Source organism: Panthera pardus, unplaced genomic scaffold (genome assembly GCF_024362965.1).
Source record: "Panthera pardus isolate Hobbes unplaced genomic scaffold, ASM2436296v1 HiC_scaffold_6, whole genome shotgun sequence".
NCBI classification, from domain to species: domain Eukaryota; kingdom Metazoa; phylum Chordata; class Mammalia; order Carnivora; family Felidae; genus Panthera; species Panthera pardus.
The window spans coordinates 128,746,176-128,770,265 of record NW_026526991.1 but is presented as its reverse complement, the minus strand read 5'-3'; the positions used below and the strand labels follow the sequence as shown (position 1 = coordinate 128,770,265).

Sequence of the window (24,090 nt, the reverse complement as noted above, 5' to 3'; positions counted from 1 at the left end):
TTGGTAAAGACGGAGGTTGGCAGGGGCCCTGCTCATATACAGTGAACTGTGCTTCGGAACGAAACCGGCTATAAAATAGAAGCAGTTCTATGGTACTGCTCTTTCCACTTGCATATATGTGTCTTATGGGCAGAGAAGAAAATGCTTCCTATGGGTCCACTGGCCCCATGAAAAAATTCAGCAAATGTATTATTACTGTTGTTAAATCTAATCTCATGCAAGATTACACAGAAAGATGGTGTTCTCGTGGTGATTCCTACTAAATCAGTACTCAATAATAATGCAGTTGTGTCTTCTTAAATTTATTTATTTTGAGACAGAGAGAGAGAGGGAGGGAGAATCCCAAGCAGGTGTAGAGCCCAGCACGGGGTTTGAACTCACAGTGAGATCATGACCTGAGCCCAAACCAGGAGTCGGGAGTTTAATCGACTGAGCCACCCAGATGCCCCTGTGCAGGTGTGTCTTAATGAAAGTCCCCATTTGTACTTTGAATCAGCCTCTTGCATGCTGTGCCAGCACCTAGGAGAGCTGCCTGGTAAGCACAGAGGGAACTATGGAGAGAATCGTGTGACAGGACGAGAGGGAGACAGGACAATGGCTTTATGAAAGCTACACCGTGTGCGGTTGCCCATCTCAGAGCTGCTGTGGACCTTTCTGACTCCCTCTACTTCTGAGCGCCTTCACACCCCATCTTTGCTACCTGCTGTCTGTAAGGACAAGACCTACACTCACATTGCCTTCTTGGTATTTAAAGTACTGGTAGTTTTAAAGCTTTAAAGGTTTCTTTTTAAAAAAGAAATGACCAAGGAAAATGTTGACAGATTCAATTATATAAAGCTAATTTTTTTTAAGTTTATTTATTTTTGAGAGAGAGAGAGAGAGAGTGTGCGAGCAGGGGAGGGGCAGAGAGAGGGAGACATAGAATCCGAGGCAGGCTCCAGGCTCTGAGCTGTCAGCACAGAGCCCGACGCGGGGCTCAAACTCATGAACTATGAGATCATGACCTGAGCCCAAGTCAGATGCTCAACTGAGTGAGCCACCCAGGTGCCCCAAAACTGTAACATTTCTATTGAATGAAAAAGAAACATTTCCTTAGAACGAGAAAAGCTCGTTGTGCTAAATACGACCAAAAAGGTTCAATATCTACCCCCCGCCCCAAAAGAGTTTGTTCAAATAAAAGAGCAACTTCAAAAGTCTCTACAGATGAACAAAGTGTATCTAGGAAAGATGTTCAGAAAACATATAAACCAAAGGACTGCAAAACACACTTTGTCTCTACTAAATTAGAAACACAATGAATGTTAAGCTAATAACACTGCTAAAATGGTGGGGACCCGGCACATTCAAACATTACTGTTGGCATAAATGGCAGAACCCTTCTGGGAAATGAGGTGGTCAATACAGAACGAGGGGCTTGATACCTGAGAATCTTGCTCCTAGGAACTTAGCATCAGGAAATCATTTGAAAGAAGGAAGAAGCCCATACACAAGGGTAGTCCATCCAGTCGTGGAGGACGTGGTGAAGAGGGGCAGTGGGGGGTCTAGGTCTGGGAGTGGAAGCAGGCAGGGGCTCCCTGCAGGAAGCCACTGCTGTCCTCTGTGTTAGGGCAGCGTGAATGAAGGTGGCAGGTGACTGGAATGGTATCTAGAACTGGCGTTTCTGGGGAATCCTATGACCTGGTGAATATGGGAGCAAGGGAATGTCTGAGGGGCAAGGCGGGCTGGACTGGGTTTGGTTTGGGCCATGCTGATTTGGGGTGTTGGCGGAGCACCCATGGGGGGGACAGGATTCGGGGAAGGGGTCCAGGCAGAAGATACGGGCCTGGGAGGCACATGATTCTTTTTCTTTTTTAAATTTTTTATTCATTTTGAGACAGAGAGCATGAGCTGGGGAGGGGCAGAGAGAGAGGGAGACACAGAATCCGAAGCAGGCTCCAGGCTCCGAGCTGTCAGCACAGAGCCCAGCGCGGGGCTCGAACCCACAGACCATGAGATCATGACCTGAGCTGAAGTCGGACACTCAGCCAACTGAGCCACCCAGGCGCCCCGGGAGGCACATATTTCTATGTGGTGATTGAGGCAACAAGAAAGAACGTTGGCCAGTGAGAACACAGCGACGGAACAGCACTGGGTGGGCCGAGTACAGGGCCAGAGGGAACCCCAGCTGGAAGGAGATGAACGCACAAGCTTGGCTTCTGAGGGCCAAGTTGGGGGAACCGGAAGTGAGGTCTCGTAAAGAAGGGTGAATGGTGCTAAAGAGGACAACAGACAACCGTCTGAAGTGCAAGAGAAGCTTGGGCAGGGCGGTTCTCACAGTGTCACGGGAGGCCCTCGAGGGAGCGGCAGGGTGGCCACAGATGGCATTCCAGAAAAACCCAGGTTCCGTGGGGGAAGGAAGAGATGAGGGGTTGGAGGGGAAGCTGGGGAAGGGCTGCAGGCTGGGGAGACACGGGCCTGGTTTACAGGCTGAGGGAAGCAGCCAGCAATCTGGGGAAGGCAGGAGGCAGTCACGGGAACCACGGCTGAGGTGGTGGGGTCCAGAAGTGGAGGCTGTCCTTGAACAGGAAGAAGATGCCCCCTCTGAGCCCGGACGGGATGGGGAATGGGGTAGATTTAGAAGTGGCACAGGCTGGGCCAATCACTCCCGAGACTCAGTGGCTCCACAGTGAGGGGTACGGAGAGCGTGGGGAAGGTCCAGAATTGCCTCTGATAATAAGAAGAATAGGAAGGCAGCCGACTGAGGATGTCAGGACGCCAAGCACAAGAGCAGGCTATGATCCCGTGGCACCTCGCAGCTCCGAGCTGGGTGTGGTACCACCGGATGGCAGGACCGGCCCAGGGTAGGACTCTGCTGGACAGTTCTGGCAGAAGGACAAGGATACAAAGCGCTGGAAGAGGTCAGCTGCAATTAATTACCTCTGCTTTCTTCGCTCCCTGCCTCCCTACACAAATCTGGGAAGGAAGGAAAGCCAGAAAGAGGCTCACACACTTGGAGAAATCTCTGGGGATCGGGGAATGGCCTAGCAGTGGGGTTGGCAAGGAGGTGACAGAGTAAGGGCAATTGAGAGTGTCAGGCTGGAGTAGAAAGCATCAGCAGCAGAGCTCTGTAGGAGAGCGCTAAGGTGTGGTCACCGTGGATGAGGGCCGGGCATGATGTGGCTGGAAGGCCAGGCGGATCTTTCATGGGCACAGTGAAGCCACTCAAGGTGCCAGCGGGACTTGAGAGCCAGAGGAAGGCACGTAGCTGTGATAAGAGCCTTGATGGACAGGGTCCACCCCAGCCCCAGCTGTGCGGAGGAAGGGTGATGACTGGGAAGTATAACTAAGGGTCAGGGGTCGGGGGAAGTATCCCCCAGGCTCCCCAGTACATGGCATGTGAACGTGGGCGAGCAGGCGGTCTCCCCTCGGGAGGGATGCAGGGGACGCGATATCCCCGAGGTAGGTGTGATCTTGAATCTCCTCTGCCAGACTGTAGACCACTTCAAAGGTCTTCATTAATCTGGTCTCCCTCAGAGCACTGACCACAGTGTCCCGTACTGAGCAAGAAGTCAATAAATATTTGATGAACAAGCATATTTTCCAGTTTGGTTTCTAATGGCAGCGATTACAAGAGCTCATGAATTTAGACTAATTGGGGAAGAAACGCCTATCTGCATTAGTAGGAAGTTTTAAATTCATAGAATACAGTTAAAGAAACGAGGTTGTATCACATTCAGATGCCCACAGTAACATTTCCTAACCAGAGAGTTGCCAAAAGGTTCTCGAAGTCCTATTTTAACAAACAGAAGAGAATAATTAATTGCACTGAGCATGCTATTAGTTTATATGAAAATGTGTACCACAAAAATGGTCTTACATATCATCTTACCAGGTAAACATCTCCCTCCCTGTAATATTATTTGTACAATTCATTTCCATAGTAACCCCTCTTTTCTTAGATTGCGAGATCCATGCATCCAAATTAGCACACACTAGAAAGCAGTGGTTCCAAATTGCAAAGTTGATGTGGATTATGCACAATGACTCCCAGCAACCACATATGTCAATGTCAACAACCAAGTTTAGGAGAACCAAAGGGAAGGCTCTGGAATGTTTTCTCCCATTCCGTGAGGGGCTTCTCAGCAGATCTTTCCAGTCTAATCTTGGGCCCAAATACCGTCACCCGCTAAAATGGCAACAATTTCTGGCTATTTTTTTTTTTCTTTTTCCAGTTAAAATTTATCCAGGTACAGGGGTGCCTGGGTGGCTCAGTCGGTTAGGTGTCCGACTTTGGCTCAGGTTGTGATCTCGCGGTTCATGGGTTCAAGCCCCGCGTTGGGCTCTGTGCTGATAGCTCAGAGCCCGGAGCCTGCTTCGGATTCTGTGTGTCCCTCTTTCTCTGTCCCTCCCCCACTAGAGCTCTGTCTGTCTGTCTGTCTCTCTCTCTCTCAAAAATAAATAAACATTAAAAAAATCAAAATTTATCTGGGTACAATAAAAAGAAGCCAGAGAGGTCTCTGTCTCCCAGGTCTGTGTCTGAGACCTTTGAAGGCACAGCACTAGGCTTCTCGAAAAATACCTATATAAACAAATATTTCCACTGTGAGTATTACTGACATTCTGTTTTATGGATTACATTCAAACTTAAAAGAGACTTTTAACTTGAATCTGTCTACCGAAGATACAATCCTATACTGTGTAACTTGTGCAGATGAGACCTTAGAACAAGGCCAAAAGATTGTCATTGTATTGATCCGAAAATGCTCAATATGCTATGTGAATAGAGGTATCGAGTAAGCAGAATATATTTTGCTGTCTGAATCTGTAGCGAAAGGTCAAGCTATTATCCTGGTAACAGTTCCATTAGGAGTAATGATGTGAAAAGAGGCATTGCATTAATGCACTGGGTTTCCTACTATGTTAATAGTGGGTCATTAAGAATCATAGAACAATTTGCATTCATCCTTAGAATGCAATAGGTACTAAAAAGAAATTTCCCTCTTCTTCCATTCTAATATATTAAGGAGAAGCAAGGGCTAATTTTAAACAAGTCCAAATAATCCCAACAAGCGGACTAAGGCCAACAATTAAACTAAATAAAAAAGTTAAAGCATCTCCGGTGCTTAATATAATTTGAGGTCCCAAGGTACAAAGAGTACGTTAAGTCACTAGGGAAATGACAAATGTTCAGTCTGATGTGTACATGAAGAATGGCTTTTCTCATAGGCTCGTGTTCATTCGAAGCGTGCCCTTTAATTGTATATAAATAATGAATAAGCTAGTGGTGGCTGAGCAGATCCTTCCCTGGGAACGCGGCATTTAATGCAATCATCAATGAACAGGCGGTATATAGTGTGTCTGAATGTGACATGCTGAGAACAGAGGGGATTGGCCGCGTTCCCCAAACAGCTATCTGTTCACACAATGGTTCCTAGAGGACCCTTAATTTGGATTCTTCTGGCTCCCTTTGCTGGGAGAAACAGAATATGGTGTGGCTTTTTGAAGGAAGTCACTGGATCGCACACTTTGAGAAGCAAGAGGGGACCTACGGAGCTTTAATGTCGCTGTGGAGCCTTCTACCCAGGCTACACCTGGCCGGCAGTGAGAGCCCAACCTCTGCTCTGATGACGCAGTTCTAAGTTATGGTCAAACGGACAAGTGGAAATCAAGGTGGACGTCAAGCAAAACTGAAGGCCGGGGCCTCGCGGGCGCCGCCAATCTCCCAGAGCGTGAGAGGGGCCGGGGACAAGGGTGAGAAAGAGAGCTCCCTGCAGGAGGGTCCCGGGGCCGGGCCGAGGAGTGGGAGCGCTGGGACCAGCCCTCAGGCGGAGGAGACTAGGTTTCCCTGCAGGCTGTGCACATTCCCCCTGCTCACCTGGGAGCCGCTGGAAGGCCACCGGCACCTTCCGGCACAGTCCTCTTTCCTTTATTCTTTATTCTGTGAAGCTTCCCACGAGCTAAGCACTTTACACATCTATCTCATCTAATGTTTGCTGTAACCTGATGGTGCAGGTATTTTCAGTCCTGCATTATAGACACAATCAAGGTACAGGCAGGTTAAAAAACCGGCCCCAGACCGCACGGCTCATAGGGATTGTTTTGTGCATAAATTAAAATTTTGTTTTTGCTCTTTTTTTTTTTTTTAATTTTTTAATGTTTATTCATTTTTGAGAGAGAGAGACACACACACAGAGCATCAGCAGGGGAGGGGCAGAGAGAGAGGGGGAGACACAGAACTCGAAGCAGGCTCCAGGCTCTGGGTTGTTGGCACAGAGCCTGATGTGGGGCTCGAACCCACGACCCGTGAGATCATGGCCTGAGCAGAAGTTGGATGCTTAACCGACTGAGCCACCCAGGCACCCTGAATTATTTAATTTTTACTTTAAAGTTATATATGAGCACACAGATCTTGTAAGAGAGTAACGACTGAATTCTAAATATAAGCAAATCAATAGCTAAGTTCAGGCTTCCCTGCGAACGCTGTCTCACTTTCATTTGCCCAAAACAGAAGCACAGTGGACAGCAGGGCAGAGGGCCAGGTGGGTTGTGAGATCACCTCCCTTCTAGACCAAAGGGGCCGGCTGGCCTGAAGCAAGGAAGGGAGAAGGAGACTGGGCCTTGGGTAGGATGGGTCTATAGGTATTTTTGGCTTGGAGACTGATGACTCTGGCCCACTAGGACTCTAATAGAGTATCTTTCCTTTGATGATATTATGGTGCTTCAGTTACCAAATTCATGGGACAGCTGAAATCCACAAGTCATGGGCTTGCTACCCATTCCAAACCCATTGTGATTTATTAAAGTCACAAGAAGTGTAGAAGTTCAGGTACTAGGAGGGAAAGGGAAAGAGCTAGAAGAAGGGCTGGCTGATGGTGTGGGGTGGGCCGATGCTCCATATCTTGGGGCAGGTGTTCCTGGCCTAGGGACTGGCTCTCCGCCGTGCAGGTTCAAACTCTGATTTGAACCTGACCACCCAGGAGTTCACGCCCGAGAAACCAGCTCACGATAACCAGACCTACAAGGGCCTGATGGATAAGCTATGATGCAGCTAATTAATGTGTAAAGGGGGGAGGGGTTGTCTTTCCAGTATCTGAAGCATTTGATGTCACAACCCAGTACTCTCACTTCTTGGAATCAAGATGTTGGAACGAAAAACTATGCAGAAGGTCTGAGTTGAACCAAAGGCAGCTGGATGGTGTGGGGCTGGCCAAGCTCAAGGACGCCTGTGGGAAATGGCCCACCCCAGCCCCCGCTGCCGAACTGGGCAGGGATGTTTCGTACCTGTGCCCTCCGCAGCACAGCCTGACCACAGCAGCGATGGGCACCTGACCTAAGGCTAAGCTGCAGACTGCACAAAAGGCTGAGCTCCTCAGAACAGCAAACAATGAGAGGATGAGGGCTTTACAATAGTAGGCAAAGCCGAGACCTCCTGGTATTGAGTGGCCCTGACACACCTTGCAAACCGGAACTGTGGCAGTGGGGAGGCGACAGAAACCGGGCAGAGGAAGCCAGTAAGGAGGAGGACGAAGCAGACTGCAGAAAGGAGTCAGAGAGAGTGAGTGTCACCTGGGAGGAAGGCAGGCAGCGTGCAGGCAGGCTGTTTCTATCCTGCAGGCTCACAAAACAGCTTCTTCCTAAGGCAGCGATGGTAACACTGTGTTTTGAGACCAAAAGAGCCTTCCCAAAGAGAGCATTTTTTACCCCCTGGAGTAGAGCCTGATTCTTAGCCCACCGTCGATTACACGTAAATGACCACCGAACCCTGCTCTTACGATGACAAATTAGACAACCCAGCAAATTAGTAAAAATATACAGCTAGAAAGAAAACAGAGAATACAGAAAGCAAAGAGGTCTTGAAAGCAGCCAGGCAGATAGGACGGTTTATCTATAAAAGAACAACGGACTCAGAGCAGACCCACAACAGCAACAAAATCTGGAAGACGGTGGCAGGTTTTCAAGTTGCCCTGCAGAAACAACCCTCAGTCCAGAACAGATTATCCCCCTAGACTCCACGTCCTTCGATACTGAGGGTGCCACAAAGAAACATCCAGAACAGAAACTGAAATGATACACCACAGAGACCCTCATTCAAAGAATTGCTACAGGCTGTAGCCGAGGAGGAAGAGCTCCAAACACCCACCGGAAGCAGAGGGGAAGGGCGGGAGGGGACACAGGGAGGGAGGCCAGGAGCTGTAAGATACTAAGAGCTCGCGCAGTGCTCGATGAATGAAAGCTGGGTAGCGCAGGCTCAGAGGCAGACAAAAGACCCAGTGCAAACAGGTAAAGCGTGAGCTCAGTGTACGACTGAGAGGGGTTGACAATTCGTGTGAACGAAGAGGATGAGGTTAAAATGACTGACTGCCCAGGGAGAAAAGCAAATTAAATCCTTCCCTCACGTTTTAGGCAAAAGTAAATTCCAAGTGGATGAAAAAGATCTGAATATAAAAGATAAAACTTGGGCTGGGACAAAGCAGCAGAGAATACCATTCTATTATGGTCGGGAGAGTTTCTTAAAACGGGCACAGAAGAAACCACAAAGCACAAAGCAGTCCATCTGGCTGTTAAATCGAAACTTTGGTGTGACTGAAGAGGTCACACGCAAAGTTTTCACAGGCTAGGAAGTAAGAGAAAACAAACCTGTAACACAGGCAACCGACAAAAGAATTCACAGAAGTCAATAAGAATACAACAGCCTAATGGAAAAAACAGGCAAAGGATGGACATTCACAGAGGCAAATAACCAAACGGTAGTAAATATGAAATGATGGTCAACCTTATTAATAATCAGGGAATCCACCACTGAGGCGCCATTTGAGACTGGGACAAATTCAAGTTTGTTAACACCACGTGTGGGCAAGAACGAGGAAAAATAGGATCTCTTTTACGTTGCTGGTGGATATATAAATGATATGTCACGTCAGAGAGCCATCTGACAACACTTAATGAGGCTGAAGTTGCTCATACGCTGTGACTCCATTCCGCTCCCTGCGTGTCCCCTGGAGAAACTCCTACATGAGCCACAGGAAACACAAAGGTGACTGTTGCCATAGGCAACTGTGCACAAGAACCACCCTAACTGTCCTTTAGTAGCATAGAAAACTGGAGAAAAAAATTGCTTTCTTTGTATGGTTTTGCAGTTAAGATGAAAAAATGAGATTCATAATATACCGAGATGGATAAATCTTGGGGGGAAAAAGGACACAAATTTGCAAAAGTACAGTATGAGGCTGTGTATGTAGGTTCATAAATTCATAAGACCATAGTCAATGGGATTTCCGGACACACACCTAGGCAATAACATAGAAAAACATAAATGGGACAGATTCACACCAACTTCAGGTTACTTGGAGCGGGAGGAAGACAGACAGGATATAGAAGGCAGAACGTTTTGATTTTTTAAAAAAATAAAGAAGGTGGGTGCGAACTAAATATAACATCTGTTTTTAATCTCGGTGGGAAGGTGGAGAGAAAATGAATCTTGGAAAATGTCTTCAACACAGTCACGATGAAGAGGAATACTATTATTCCCACTTCTGCTAACGGGGACAAATGCCAGCCTATGAAGGAATCAGAAAGTTTCTCCCAGGACAATGCCGTGACATCGATCCTGACCGGACCTCAATCCACTGCTTCCATCCGCTCTCCCTCAGGGTCAGCCGGGAGAAGGCTTCGGCTTGCCTGCCTAAAAGCATCAGTCCATCACCCCCCAGGTCTCGGCTGAGATGTGACCTTCCCAGGCAAGCCACCCCCCCCCCCCCACACCGCCCCGAGTTCGTTAACCCGTGGTTTTCAAAATAACAACGCTTAGCGATCACCGAGACGCCGCGCTCGGCAGGGGCAGAGATCACGGCTGTCTCGTGCGTGGCCGGCACAGGTCAGGCAGCAGTTGGTGACAGAATAAACCTGAGAATCATTTTGCTCTGGTCTGTGACTTAACTTGAAAGAAGTCAAGAATTCCTTCGGTAAACGGCCACAGGTCTTGAGATGACCCTGAGCCCTCAAAGTTCATTTAGGATTTCAGTTAACAATGAGATTTAGCACAGTCCATCAACTAAAGTGCCTAAAAACGAAATCTTTAACTCACACGTGAAGAAAATACAGTGAGGCCAACAATAACGTGTTTATTGATGAAATGAGAATATCCTACCGAATTATCTATGCCAGAGACTGTAGGGCAGTCAGCTGGTCGAGGAGAGCGAAACCTGACCATGCTGACCGTCAAATTGTTGGTCCCCTAGCGCGGATCCCTGTGCGGGGCCGTGATTTTCAGTTGGTTGTTGTAATGGAAAGGGCCCTACCTATCCAGAAAATTGATTCCCAGTTATATTTATTTAATTCTCTAGGTTTGCTTCTGAGAATCTGGACTAAGATTACAGAAGCATGGAATTTCTGAACTGGGAGAAACTTTAAAAATTAGCCAATCCCCACCTTTTTTTTCCGAGAGGTCATGTTTCAAGACCTTCATGGCAGAATCAGGAGTAAATCTACACCCACAAGGCTCCTTTTCAGTACCCCCCAACTGGTGGGACTTTGAGGTCTGAGCAATCTTGTTTAATCACAGCGGTTCTCAAAGATTTGAGGCCACGGCGGTCTGGCGGAAAAGAACAATACTCTTGTCTTCCTTTTGCTACAATGGCATCTCTGTCTACAAGAAAGTGCCTTGAGTGGTTTCTCAAATTAAACAAAGTTAATTTTAAATTTACTTCGACTTAAGAGAGCCCTCAGCAGGGCTCATTTATAATACGGCTTGGTGGGAAATATGATTAACACTTTCCCCTGGCTTGCTGCTACAGCACATGTTTGTTTAACATGTTTGCTATATTTCAACGGAATAAATTATATCTGCGAGATATTAAGGTCTGGATAATAACAAGTTCTGATGTCATGGTGTTTTACTATTTACTCCCTTTTCTGGGCAAAGAAGAATGTTTCAGAATCACAGATTTATAGAAATGCTACTTGGAAGGCATCTTGGAAATATAGAAGTCACTTATTTTACAGATCAGAGCCGAGAGGATCATCCGTTCAAAGAGTCAGGCAAGTGGCAGAAGGGCCACACGGACACCAGTGCTCCCTCTGCCTGAGCTCGGCCGCTCACAGCGCCTCTGTGTCTGTCCGCTCTGTGTAGACATCTTTGTCCACGATGGGGAGAAAGTACTGAGTTCGCCTCTCTGTTTTTAAAGCTTGGGTTCCCTGCAGTAGGAACTTTCAAAGTCACTCCATGAAGTCCAGAGTTCACGCCCTGAGCAGTAAGGCTGGAAGCTGCACTCACAGTCCTAGAGTCTGTTAGGGCACGTTCCAGAAGTTCAGGTACCATTCTGTCCCTCACTACCACTCAGGGACGGCCGAGGTATGAAGACAAGAGCAAGGAGCCAGGAGGGCAGTGGCAGCGACAGGGTCTCGCCTATGAGGATTCGGTCACCAGGTCAACCCACTTGCCACCATCCCTGCCCCTCCCCCCATGGCTGTCGTGTGGCGGTGTGACCTCAGGGTGACGACACTGGGTGTCAGGACTGGCCCGATGCCTCAGAGCGAGGCTTTTGTTTTCTGTTGTGTTTTAATGGTGACAACTCCCTCCTCATTGAGGTCAGTCATAGGAGAGTTGGGAGCTCATATTTTGAGGCTGTCGAAATAAAAGTTCTCAGAGTTCTCTCTGATACTGTCCTTGAGGCGCCACGGTGCCATGATGCTGAGGGCCAAAAAACCACATGGATGGATAAGCATCCTTAGGTATCAAGAAGTCTTGAGATGGCCAAAGCAGGAAATGGCTTACCAGGCCTGCTTATGGCTTCCATTATTGGGTTTATTCAAATCATGGTCCCGTAATACCATTATTATACTTAACGTTTGGAAGAGAATTACTCTCCGGTGTGAATGGAAGCGTGACCCACTAGTCTCTCCACATTACCTCCCGTGGAGGCTGCTCTAGGACATTCAGCAACAATCAAGAGTTTTCAGAGCCTCCCCTGTCCAAACTGGGTGTAATATCCGGGATCACCTTGATGCAATCTGGCCGACTGCTGGGTACCACTCGATTTGTCTGTTGGTGTTTCTTCGCACCTTCAGACTTATATTCTGCCTTCTTTGATTTCAGCTGCCCTCCTCCGAGTCGTCATGGAGAAGCTGTGTCGTTATCCCATCATTCGTGCCCTGTGTCCATCCGATGTAGTGGAGTTGTATTTACATTTTTAAGAAGCCACGTTTTTCAGTGAAGAGAAATTGACCGCCTCATTCCTTCCATCTCTCTTTCCTTTCTTCCTATATTCATTCATCGTTAATTATGTGAGTGGCACTGTTTCATGTGACAAGGCATATGCAGAGCAAATACAGAACATGGTCTCTGCCCCACAGGGGCTTGTGGTCTTGTTGAGGAGACAAGATGCCCAAACATAAATAGGATGACCGCGTATCCTGATTTGTTCAGGACGGTTCAAAATGCCTGTTTTCCCGGTGAAATGGTTAAGAGGACCATTTTCACTCTCCAAAGTGTCATGGTTTGGGGAACAAATGACCCTGTCATCTTCCACATAAGCCACGAGTAGCAAAGTGAAGGGTTAAGCCTTGGTAACGTGTGCTCTAGGAATGCAGGGAAAACAGAAATCAGTGCAGGCTGGGACCTGGAGAAAATCTCGTGGTAGAGGTCATGCGAGGTGGCTAGACCGTGAAGAGCTGGATTCGTTCAGAGAGAAGGAGCAGAGCATCGCAGACCTGGGAACACAGCGTAACTCACGGTCCACAAGGAGGACGGGATGCGTGAGAAACAGCGCCAGCACTGGGCTGGTCACCTGGTGGGAGGGAGCACTCAGACATGTAGTTGCAAGGAGAGAGAAACCCAGTGATGGCGAGTCTGGAAATGGCCGGAGTTTGCACTTGACGTCATGGGCAAAGAGGGGCTGGGTGGGGAAACGTCAGGAAATTTTGTTTTACAAGGTGTTACTTGGTCACATCCTAATACAGCATGCACTCGAGGGGGAAACGCAGGGGGGGAAGGATATTTACAGAGGTTTTTGCAGAGTGTCAAGGACTAGGCGATGCCCAGCTGGATTAGGAGGGCGTCAGAGAAGCGGAAGACCAGGGGCGAGGGAGCAAGGACAAAAAGAACCGGCAGGGCTGGGTTAGGAGGGGGATTAGCGGCAAAGGCAAAAAGGCACTGATGAGGATTCCGAGCTTTCAGAGGTAGCAAGCAGAATGTAGGCACCTCCGGGGAGTTCTGTTAGAAGCCCTGTGCTGCCGTTCAGGCTGTGGGGGTAGGAGGGGCACACGTGACTCTTTCAAAAAAAGACCAGGCCGGGCCCCAAGCCCTGCGATTGAGCTGGAATGTTCTGTGTGTCTTAGTCCCCACCGTCTCTGGCCTCACTCGCTCCTGACTTCTGTGCACATTTCTAATGAGGAGCGGCCCTCACTGAGCTGCACATGGCTAGGCTGATGGTGTGGGTGGTGAGGAAGAGGTGCGGTGGGAGGTACTTACGGAATACTGGATTTACTCGGTGATCAAAGGAAGGGGTTGAGGAGGGGAGGCTAAGGTTCTGAGAAATACCAGGAGCCGGCCATAGAGAAGCATCAGAATCGAACCAAGAGCCAGATGCAGGAAAGACAGAGCCTGGAAACACAGTGTAACGGGAGACTTGAGTGTAGGGGTGCAGCCCCTGGGAAGACTGGGCTGCTTCCAAGAGGCAACACCTCTCTCTTCTAAGGGCGCTTTTAACGGGATAGACACAGCCACGCTTGCTTTTATACAAAGATGTCTTAAAGGCAGGCAAAATCGATGACAGCGCTCGGTTCAATTTTAAGTGAAGGTCGATGGATTTTCAAGGGGTTTTCTTAATGGAAGCTGACTTATTCTTAGTTTTTTTCTTTTCCTTTGTTGGTTTGTTTTTTGGGTGGGCTTACCATCAGTCCACAATACTGCAGGGACTGTATGCATTCCATGATCATTTGCATACGCACTTCTACGGCGGGAATTCAAGTGAGTATCAATTCCTGCATCTCTCAGATTTTTGAGGCATATCTCATATGAGATCGTCAATGACCATTCATGGAACTGAACTGAAACATTTGCCAGATTATGGGCACCAACTATAGGTCCAGGAGAAAAGTGATGAGGACCATAATTTCACCAATTCTGGACTTCTTATGCAATTCTGCTTCCCCACGATGGGAAAGAAAACAGAGATGTGGCATTACATTGTGACGCTGGTGGGAGGGGTGGGGAGGCGTTTGAGATCAGCCAATCTGTTGCGGGATCCACGGAAAAAGGAGACGGGCTATACAGAAAACACTGCTTTCTATTTCCGGGGCCCTGGCTGGCCCATATGGTGCCACTGTGCAAACCGGGAAGGCACCCCTTCCTTGCGACATTCTTACTTGAATCTGCCAGAAAACTGTCATAATAAGTACGCAAGTCGACAACGTCAACAACGGGAAGGGGGTACCTGTAACCCTGTGCAACCCACAATGACACTGGAGTGGCCCCGTTTGTGCTACAGAAACTGACCTCTCTTGACAGGAGGCTGTCTTTGTCAACCCCAGCAGGGGTGTTAAAACGCAGGTTTTGTAAGAATTCGGTGACTGGGAGTCAGAGCTGAATCCCTGCAAGTTAACCTACAACTGGTTCCTGCCCATTACGTGAGAGGCTGGATAAAGACTCCAAAAGCCGTGACCTTCTTAACAGATCTCCCCACACCTCTATTTGTGCCTCACGTGGCAAGCAAAAGGATGTGTAATTTTGAGGAGGGTGAGATTCCTTTTTGAGCTTATGGAAGTCCAGGGACAAAGTAGGAACAGACTTTTGACTTGCTGTGGCCCCAACCCCCCAAATTCTGCTTCATCAGGTCTGGGATGTTGCCTTCGGAAGCTCAGGAAGAAGCTTTAAAAAGCAGCTTCTGCTTGAAATCGCCCCCCCCCCCCCACCGGGGGGTAAACTGGCTTTCATCCCGGGCCCATTTCACTGGCGTTTATATTTATATTCACGCAGTTAAATGCTTCCAGGTAAACAAACAGGTTGGTGAGGACTCAAGGCCCATCAACTTGAACAGACTTCAAACAGTTCTGGAGGCGGAAGGCTTTCACCCATGTTTTATTTAACGTAAACTTCATTAAACCTATTCTGTAGTCAACTTTTTCATCCCTTTGCACGGGACACACTTCCCATCCTGTAAAGTCTGGTTCAGAGTCACCTATTGTGTGAGGCCTTCTCTTCCATGGCTGTCCGTCCTCTGTGCTTTCTCCCTCCATTCAGGAACGGGCACTCTGACGCTCATTTTATTCTGCCTTGGGGGACAGTTCTGTGTGCGTGGCTCACTGCTGACGCGTCTGAAGGTCAGAGGCCATGCCTTACTCAGCCGTAAATCACATGTTCCTGGCTCGCAGCGGGTGGGCACCAAGGTGGGGGCCGTTAACAGAGCTTTCACGCCTGCTGATGATTTCTGCGTGTGCGAGGTCAATGATACTGAGAAGGTTTTGGTTGTTCTCATGACTTATCCAGGCGTGGAGAAGCAGCAAGGACAATGTTTTTTGGTGTCACAATGTTTGGTGAAGAAGCTGGCGAAGTAAGTGCTCTGAACTTGCGGCCCAGGAGACTGGCCGGGAATTTGCCCACAAGGGAAGCCGCGCTTTCTTCAAGCCTTTAATAGGGAAAACTATACAGCATTTGTTCTGGGACCCAGATGTTCGAGTCGTGCTGAAGTCTGGAAAGGCCTTTCGCCCGCCTTGGTAAACTAGGCAGTTTTTCAGGGAAGTCCTGGTGAGGTACCACAGGCATGTCTGAAACGAGGACCTTGCACAACACAGCCGGCACGAATAACGTCGAACCCCAGAGGTTTAAAAGGATGAGAGGCGTCGACACGCACTGTCGTCTCGCTTGTTCCAGGAGACGAGCGGGGCAGCCTTCAGAAAAAGGGCTGTTCTTAAGGAACAGAGGAAGGAGACGGTTTCCCAGGAGGGCTGTCGTATGTTAGAATCGGCCATCAGCATCAGGAGCTCGATGGCTCGGATCCTCCAAGGGTCGTGTCAAACCATCTGCCTTGTTCAAAGGCAGATTCCTGGGACTACCCTACACCTACTGAATCAGTCTCCGAGGATGGGACCCAGAAATCTGAATTTTGAACCGACACTTCAGGTAATCCTGATGCACGCTAAAATACGAGACCCGCCATGGAAGGGGTTGAACGTACAGGGCTCTACACATAGAATGGCTAAGATTCAATACCACCTACTTGTCACGGGGCCTCCATAAAGAGTGGGGAAAAATAATCAACAACTGTGTAAGAGTCACAAAGCTGAGAGACGGGCTGTGTGTGTGAGAGAATTATAGACTTGTTACGTATTATTTTGCTGTTATACATTATGCAGCGTATCCTGTTTTAAGCTGATCTGATATGTCAAAATACGAACAGATAAATTAACAAACGATGATTTATCTTCCAAAAGGATTCCTGAATTAAAGCATTCATCAGTTGGTTTCAACTGCCAAACAGTGCAGCTCAAATTTAATTTACAGGCAACTTTGAGAAATTACTTACGTGCAGCGTGACTTTCAAGCTCTTTCTTTGTGGTCCTGTATGCTGCAAGAGTCTGAGCCGTGACTCTTTTCCTTGGGGAAGGGATCACACTTCTGTTCTCCTCCCTAGCATGATGGGACCGACGATCACTAGCTTCCGGGGAAGACCTGCCTAGAAGCTAGAGAGTAAATTGAGGTAAAGCTACCCTTTTACCCAGAAATTCACTCTGAATGTGCTTTGCGTACACAGTGACTGAGTTGTTTTAGATGATTAGTATGGTGACTTTCCTAGGGGAATTTATAAAGAATTCAAAATGATGCATTTTGAGATGGAAATTTAAAGTTGGGATACCTTTTCTTTTTTCCTCCCAGATACTCCAAAGCAATGAGCTGTGCTAAACAGTGGCTTTGGAGCCAGACAGGCCTGGGGTTAAATCTCGGCCCTACCACTTCCTGTGTATCTTTAAGTTAAGGAAGCTGACTTGACTTCTCACAGCCTCAGTTTCCTCTCGTGTAAATGAAGAGCACATCACCAGCGCTGTTAGGATATTCAAGCCCAAGCCGACGTTCCCTCCCTGGTCTTACAGAAAGTTCTCAGGATACACACAACTTACTGTCAAGAAATGAATGATAGAGTGGACGTAAATTCTACCCCAACCATATTAATTTACATCCCTGTGAGGTCAAACTGAAAGCAGAATGGTGACGACGTACAATAAAAACGGAAGGTGAAAGTATTGTGACAGGACTCACACAGACCCCACAGGTCCCCAGAGTTGCTGGAATAAGACGCGAGCTTTTGGTGGTCGGCTGGGCAGAGCCTCTGAGGGGGTGATGCCGACTGTGGTCGGGCTCTCTAACCCTGTTAGAGGCACAGTTCAGTTTCTGGAGGAGCACCAACCAAGAGCTCCCTTCCTTCGCAGGGAGGTTCTGACCCCAGCGGACCATCGGCACTGACTACCCTCCAGGGGAGCCACAGTTTGGGCTGCACACGGGGGTTGCACGGAGTAAACAAAGTAAACTAAGTAAGCAGTCGACCAGATCTTTCACTTGACAGGTGCACATCATTTCCTTTGAATGCAAGAAGATTCAAGAATCTAGCAGAGTTTGATAGTAATAAAACTTTCTCAACTAATCACTATGAAGCTGAATTAAAAACCCTAACCCGGGTTCTAAAAACCTCTCCACTGCGGGGTACCTGGGTGGCTCAGTCAGTTAAGTGTCCAACTTGGGCCCGGGTCATGATCTCGCGGTTCATGGGTTCGAGCCCCACGTCGGGCTCTGGGATGACAACTCGGAGCCTGGAGCCTGCTTGGGATTCTGTGTCTCCCTCTCTTTCTGCGCCCCCACCCCCACCCCCCGCTTTCACTGTGTCTCTCTCTCTTTCAAAAATAGGTAAACATTTAAAAAATTATTACAAATTGCTTCACTGCAACTATGTCTTCTGAAGAGCACCAGATCCGAGGATTGTATCAGTATTCAAATAACTCTCACTAAGGCACACTGCGTGGTTTCCTGACATCTGATATCAAGAATTAGCTGGTCTTGAGCAGGTGTAGCACGAAGTGAGGACAGCATACCGGGGTACTGACCTCCATTCTACATCCTGGTCATGAAATCACTTCTGAATTAAATTCAAGATACTAAACCATCCTTGGCACTAAAATCTAAGGCTCCACTTAATCAGATCTTAAGTTGCTTCTTTCCAGAGTTAGACTCAAAGTGCTCAGGTGACTGTTTCTCATTAAAGACCCTTTCATCATCAATACCTTGCATCATATTTATAAATGAATTTCTAATGAATTACCAGAAAGTGTTAACTACCATAAAACAGAGGAAAATATGTCAAAAATGTGATCTCTACAAAGAGGCTTATGTTTTATTTTCAAGATACTGTCAGGGGGAATATTAATTATCACTACAAAGAGCTTTGTTAATAATCCCACAATAGATTCTTCTTCAGTCCATTTCTGTTCTTATTATAAGCGTTTTACAGATTTTTGTTTGTCTCCCCCCCCTCCACTGCTGTTTTAACCAACATAGTCACTTCATTTGAAACAAAGTCAGCATCTGCTGTTATTTTTAGTTCTAATATTTTATAAAATTGACCAGTCTTGTATATTGCGAGTTGCAGGACTTTTGAAACTAATACAGTATTGGTGCACTATCCCCTAAAGGATAGAGGAAGAAAGACAATACTTCATATCTATAAAATTTTGTTAAAGTATGTGGTAGGGGCACCTGGGTGGCTCAGTCAGTTGGGTGTCCGACTCAGGTCGTGATCTCATCGTTTGTGAGCTCGAGTCCCTCATCAGGCTCTGTGCTGACAGCTCGGAGCCTGGAGCCTGCTTCGGATTCTGTGTCTCCCTCTCTCTCTGCCCCTCCCCTGCTCACGCTCTGACTCTCTCTCTAAAAAATAAACATTAAAAAAAAATTTTTTTTTAAATTAAGTGGCAGACACCAACGGTAACATGAGTAGCTTTGCTGCTATTGTGTACAAAGAAACCATTTTATCACTTGCCCAGATTACTCAGATTCAAAAGACTTGGGCTGGGGGAAGTAAATTTCCCCTTTTATCTCTACCAATAAGTAGCAAGAAAAACCGGGTAGAGTAACCTTCAATTACTAGCTGCTTTCAAAAACCACTTTATATCGTAATATGTGGGTTAATAAACTTGCAGCTAAAGGAAAAAAATATCAAAGGAATTAAGGAAATTAAGGAAAAAAGTATCAAAGAATCAAGAGAGTTGTACCCAAATTTATACTGAACTTTGGTTCCCCCCCCCTTTTTTTTTTGCTTTCATTGGCATTTTATTAAAACTGGGAGAAATTTATAACATTTTTGATATCTATCATTTCAGATTGGTTGGGAGAAGACATAAGGATGGGTATTTAGTACCAGAACTATTAGGTCAATGAATTAGGGCCAAAGTCAAGATAAAAAATAAAAACTCACCCAACATGTACTGATGGAAACCCTACTATATGTAAAGCTCTCAGTGAAGCACAAAAGGTAATCAAACATATTTAAGATTACAGCTTGTCCTCAAGATGCTTACAAGAAATTATCAGAATAAATCAGGTAAAGATGTTGGCTGACCAGTATAAACAGAATGTCCTTGTTAAGAAAGACAAATCGGATACCATACCCATATTGTGAATAAAGATTTTAGGAAAAAAAAAAAAAGAGTGTAGGAATGTATGCAGTAAGTTCTGAAGAGTGGGACTATGGAGGCCTTTTAGCTTTCTATACGTTTTTATGGTTTGGATTTTTTACAAGCATGTACTATTTTTGTACCCAGGGGGAAAGTCTAGATCAAAACATATGTTTATGAGTAAATCCTACAAGGAAACAAGTGAATATACAGTATTTGTTGACTTAAGTTGGTGGCTTATGGTTGGGTTTCTGTCCATTTTAAAGTGTTTTTGTTGTTTTAATAGAATTTTAATGCCAGATTTAATTCAACAAAACAGTGTATGGAAAACCTAAGGTCTTTGATTTGAATAATCTGCTTTATTGAGTATGAGGAGCAGAAGCCTTATTATCCTTTTTTAAAAATGTTTATTTATTTTTGAGAGAAAGAGAAAAAGAGAGAGGGGAGGAATGAGCATGAGCAGGGAAGGGGCAGAGAGAGAGGGAGGCACAGAATCCGAAGCGGGCTCCAGGCTCTGAGCTGTCAGCACGGAGCCCGATGCAGGTCTCGAACTCACAAACCTCGAGATCATGACCTGAGCCGAAGTCGGTCGCTTAACCGACTGAGCCACCCAGATGGCCCACCTTGGTACCATTTTTACTTCTAGCTAAAGAGTAGGGCTGTGAAGAAAATTAAGGCATGTTCTCTATTTCTCTGTGCAATACACTTTTTCAAACTATTGTATGATGTCCAGTCTCCACTGAAAATGGCAGAAGCAACCCCTATCACTCTACTTGTAATGACATGTTTCATTACCATCTAGTATAAAGGTAACTCCTCTACTGTCATTTCAAATGGGACACGGTCATTTACAGTTCCCTCATTTCCAAATACTTGCATACTGTTAATACACTGTCCTGAAAAGAAGGAAATTAAAACAATTCCTAGCTACATTTCAACGTGTTTAAAAGCTTCAGCCTAAAAAGCGTCATCAGCCTGACCCTCGTGTTTCTAGAAGGCTCCAAACATATTAAATGGAAATGAGACCCTTCTCAACTTTAGCTGGTCTCAGTTACGTCACTGACCATTCTTCAAATTCAGTAATCTTGTTTTTAGTGTCACTTCAGGCTGAATCATCCTTTTCAGAAATGACAGGGATTGTAATGTCTCTGTAGCTTTTCTTATGTCATACAACTCAACTGTCACTTTAAGTGAAAAAACTCTGTTGGAGGATGATAAATTTTCTGTTACTGAAGGCTTACGTCCTTCTGGCCACCAACAAAGGCTGTTTGGTACTTGCTAACTGTTTAGAAAAAAATCACAATATTTTGTAAAGTTAATTGTGGGTTTCCAAGTATCCTTAAAGCGCTATTAAATTCATTTACTCATTTTGCAAGATAACAGGAAGCAGAAGTGAGGCAGGAAGGCTCTCTGGGTCCAGTCCCGGCCCACAAGCCACGTGAGGCCGGGACCGAGCAGTGAAGAATCCTTATCAGTGATTCCAGTGTAAATTAAGGCCTGATCCTCAAATTCCACTTTCATGGTAGCTGTGTTCATATTTGAGAATTCATTTACATTAAAAAAAATATTTAAATATTTCTATTACCTGAAATTACATTTATCAGAGTCCTATCCACGGACATTTGAAAGTTAAGAAATAGGTCTATGATGTGGAACTGGATGTAAATGAACTCATACTTGCACCTGCCTGGCTGCTGTGACGCAGTGGAATTCAGGCACCTGTTCATGAGCGCTAAGGGGGGGGGCGGGGAGACTCATGGTTTTCTCTGCATGTAGCTGGCATGACTGCATACACAACCAGAGGGAGCAGAGCAGGCCAGGGATGTGTGGAGGTACACGGGATCTGCCTTCAGAGTGGGGTCACTGACATTTAAAGTATCTTTAGAAGGGCGCCTGGGTGGCCTAGTCGGTTGAGCATCCAGCTTCAACTCAGGTCATGGTCTTGCGGTTCGTGAGTTCGAGCCCAACGTCGGCTCGCTCCTGTCCGTGCAGAGTCCACTTCGGATCCTCTGTCCGCCCCTCCTACCCTCCCCTGCTCATGCTCTGTCTCTCAAAAATAAATAAAACATTAAAAAAATGTTAATGTTTGTTAAACTTCCTCACTGAGCCTTATTGGAAAAAAAAAAATGAAATAAATAAATAAATAAATAAATAGTCTTTACAAGCAATGACCTCATAAAGCAACTTCCAAACTTTGGAGAGAACTGTTTTCAAAAAAGCATCAGAGCCTTATTCTTATTTATAACTAACAATTTAGGTCAAAATCATATTCTGGTGAAGTTCTTAGTTAGAAACTACCACGAAGAAAGATACTTTCATGTTAAGAGACAATCAAGAAAAACACTTCTTTTTGGTTCTGCAGCAAATCAAACTGGCTCTGAAATGATTTTTAACAAGCCAACATCACCCTTGAAATACCAAATTCTAGTGATACTTGGGGTGGTGAGTGTCAGAGGTCATACCGGAAAGCCACACCAGTGGGTGAAAACTGCCAAGGGCAAATTCAATTCGCTTCCAGTTAGCTGAGTACAATTTCAGCTGCGTCTTTATGAAAAGAAGGCAAAGCTCAACCAAGAACCCATAAAATGAAATGATGCAGACCAACCTTTTATTGCACCCACAATATTTTGGTCTAGTCCTTTCCGGTTGTCGTTGAGTCCTCTTTTCCTCTTCCCGTTGGGTAAGGAGTTAGCCAAAGTCTTGTCGTCGAAAAACGCACACACCAGCTTTCTAAACAGAAGGCTTCCTGAGCGAGTGTAGTTTGACAATATAGAGTCCAGCTGTGATTTAGGCATGAACACATCAAAGCCTTCAGCAAGTTGCACTTCTGGCTACCAAAAAGAACATAAATATTTCATTAAAAGCAACATTTGAAGCATGCGCCTTTGGGCATATGTGCAACAGAAGAACATCACTAGCTACTGAAGTGTCCATACCCTGCGTACGATATGGTTTTGGCTTTTGTGTGCCAGTAGTTGCGACTTATAAAACCAGTGACTAGTTATTACAAAATACGATGCTCTAATTCCAGCATTAAGTCTCTTCGAAAGCAACGGAGAAGAGCACGCTGAAAATGCATTCTTGTCTCCGAAAACAGTCAAGAGAAAGAGGATAATCACAAACTCCTGTAATTGTAAAGCTACACGGGATGGGAAATTTCTGGGTGGAACACCCTCCTTTTTTAAGTGAAGGCACTACGGTCCCAAGAGATGGTAACCAAATGACTTAAAAATAATTTAAACGTGCTCAGTGCATTACACTTTCCAGATTACTTTCCCCAACATTAAATCATCTCATTTGCGTACGGACACAAACATCGGACTGCCCCACAGGCCCATGCCGGTGGTTTCCAGCTGTGGAACTGTATTTTTTTTTTCCTCCAGTGAAACCTTATGTAAACTAACCCATAAAATAAATAAAAACAACGAGCAGGTGCCCAAGGTAATTCAATTCCACCTCTCGCCGCTACTTTTGGGAGGAGAATCTGAAGCTATGTCTCAGAGCGCCACTGGAAAACCGATGCTCTGGTCACATTGCTTCCCCATCAGGGATTTTCCGATTGGGATGTTGAAGCAGGAGACTTGGAAGGCGCCTTTCAACTTGGACTTTAAGTAGTGTGAAATACGCTCAGACAGTAATAATATCTTGTCTGTCAGCACTCGAGGACGCGGATAGCTTGTCTTTTCATTCGGCAGCCCAGTGAACATTTAGAATAAATGCCTTCCCGTGGAGGTGGCCATCCACTCTTTGTCACTGCTATTTATGGGTGTATTTATTATACCATATAATTAGGTATCAGACTGTGGCCCTTCCTGATGCCTGTAAGTCAGACTCTGTATCGCTCAGGCCTGGCACATCGTAAATATTCAATAAGTTCTTGTCGAATGGGCAGAAGTTCATTAGTCATAATCTAAGCTATTAAGTCATCTGCTGTTGATTATAATGATAACTCTAAAACAGTAACATGATGAGATGCACTTGGTAAACTTTGATTAGGAAAAAAGTCAGAAGAACATCTCATTGGTTCTAAGATGTGTTACAAAAGCTTGTTCTTGAATAACCATACTTAATCACTTTGCAAGCCCGGCACTCCTTTGGATTTTTAAAACCATATTACAAACACGAGGATCCGGGATTAGTTTTTCTCCTGGAGAATAGGAATTATCACTTTTGTTTGGCCTCGTGCTTCCCAGAATGCCTAACACACTACAGTCGGAGTAAAGAGGGTCCAGAGGAGGCTGCAAATGATTCTGATGACGTGGGAAGTTTGGGTCCTGCCTTTTCCAAATGCAATTCTCGACTGGATTATCCACAAGGTTGTCTCATTTCTCTGCCTCACTTTGCCTTTCAACTTTTAGTCCCTGGATGCTTGGTAAATATCACCGTAAGGGCAGTGGCGTTAGACTGATTGCTGAGTTTTGGGTCTTGCAGCTGGTAAAAGTGTGTGTGTGTGTGTGG

General features: G+C 46.1%; 1 protein-coding gene across 11 annotated transcripts in view; it reads right to left on the bottom strand.

Moving 5' to 3' along the window:
* Positions 1-24,090, bottom strand: part of BEND7 (BEN domain containing 7) — an 81,959-nt gene that overhangs the window by 14,893 nt on the left and 42,976 nt on the right. For all 11 annotated transcript variants that reach the window (XM_019460749.2, XM_019460740.2, XM_019460741.2 and 8 more), the window contains one exon: positions 22,238-22,463. In XM_019460749.2, coding sequence (XP_019316294.2) covers positions 22,238-22,463 — 226 coding nt within the window. The remainder of the gene's footprint in view (positions 1-22,237; positions 22,464-24,090) is intronic.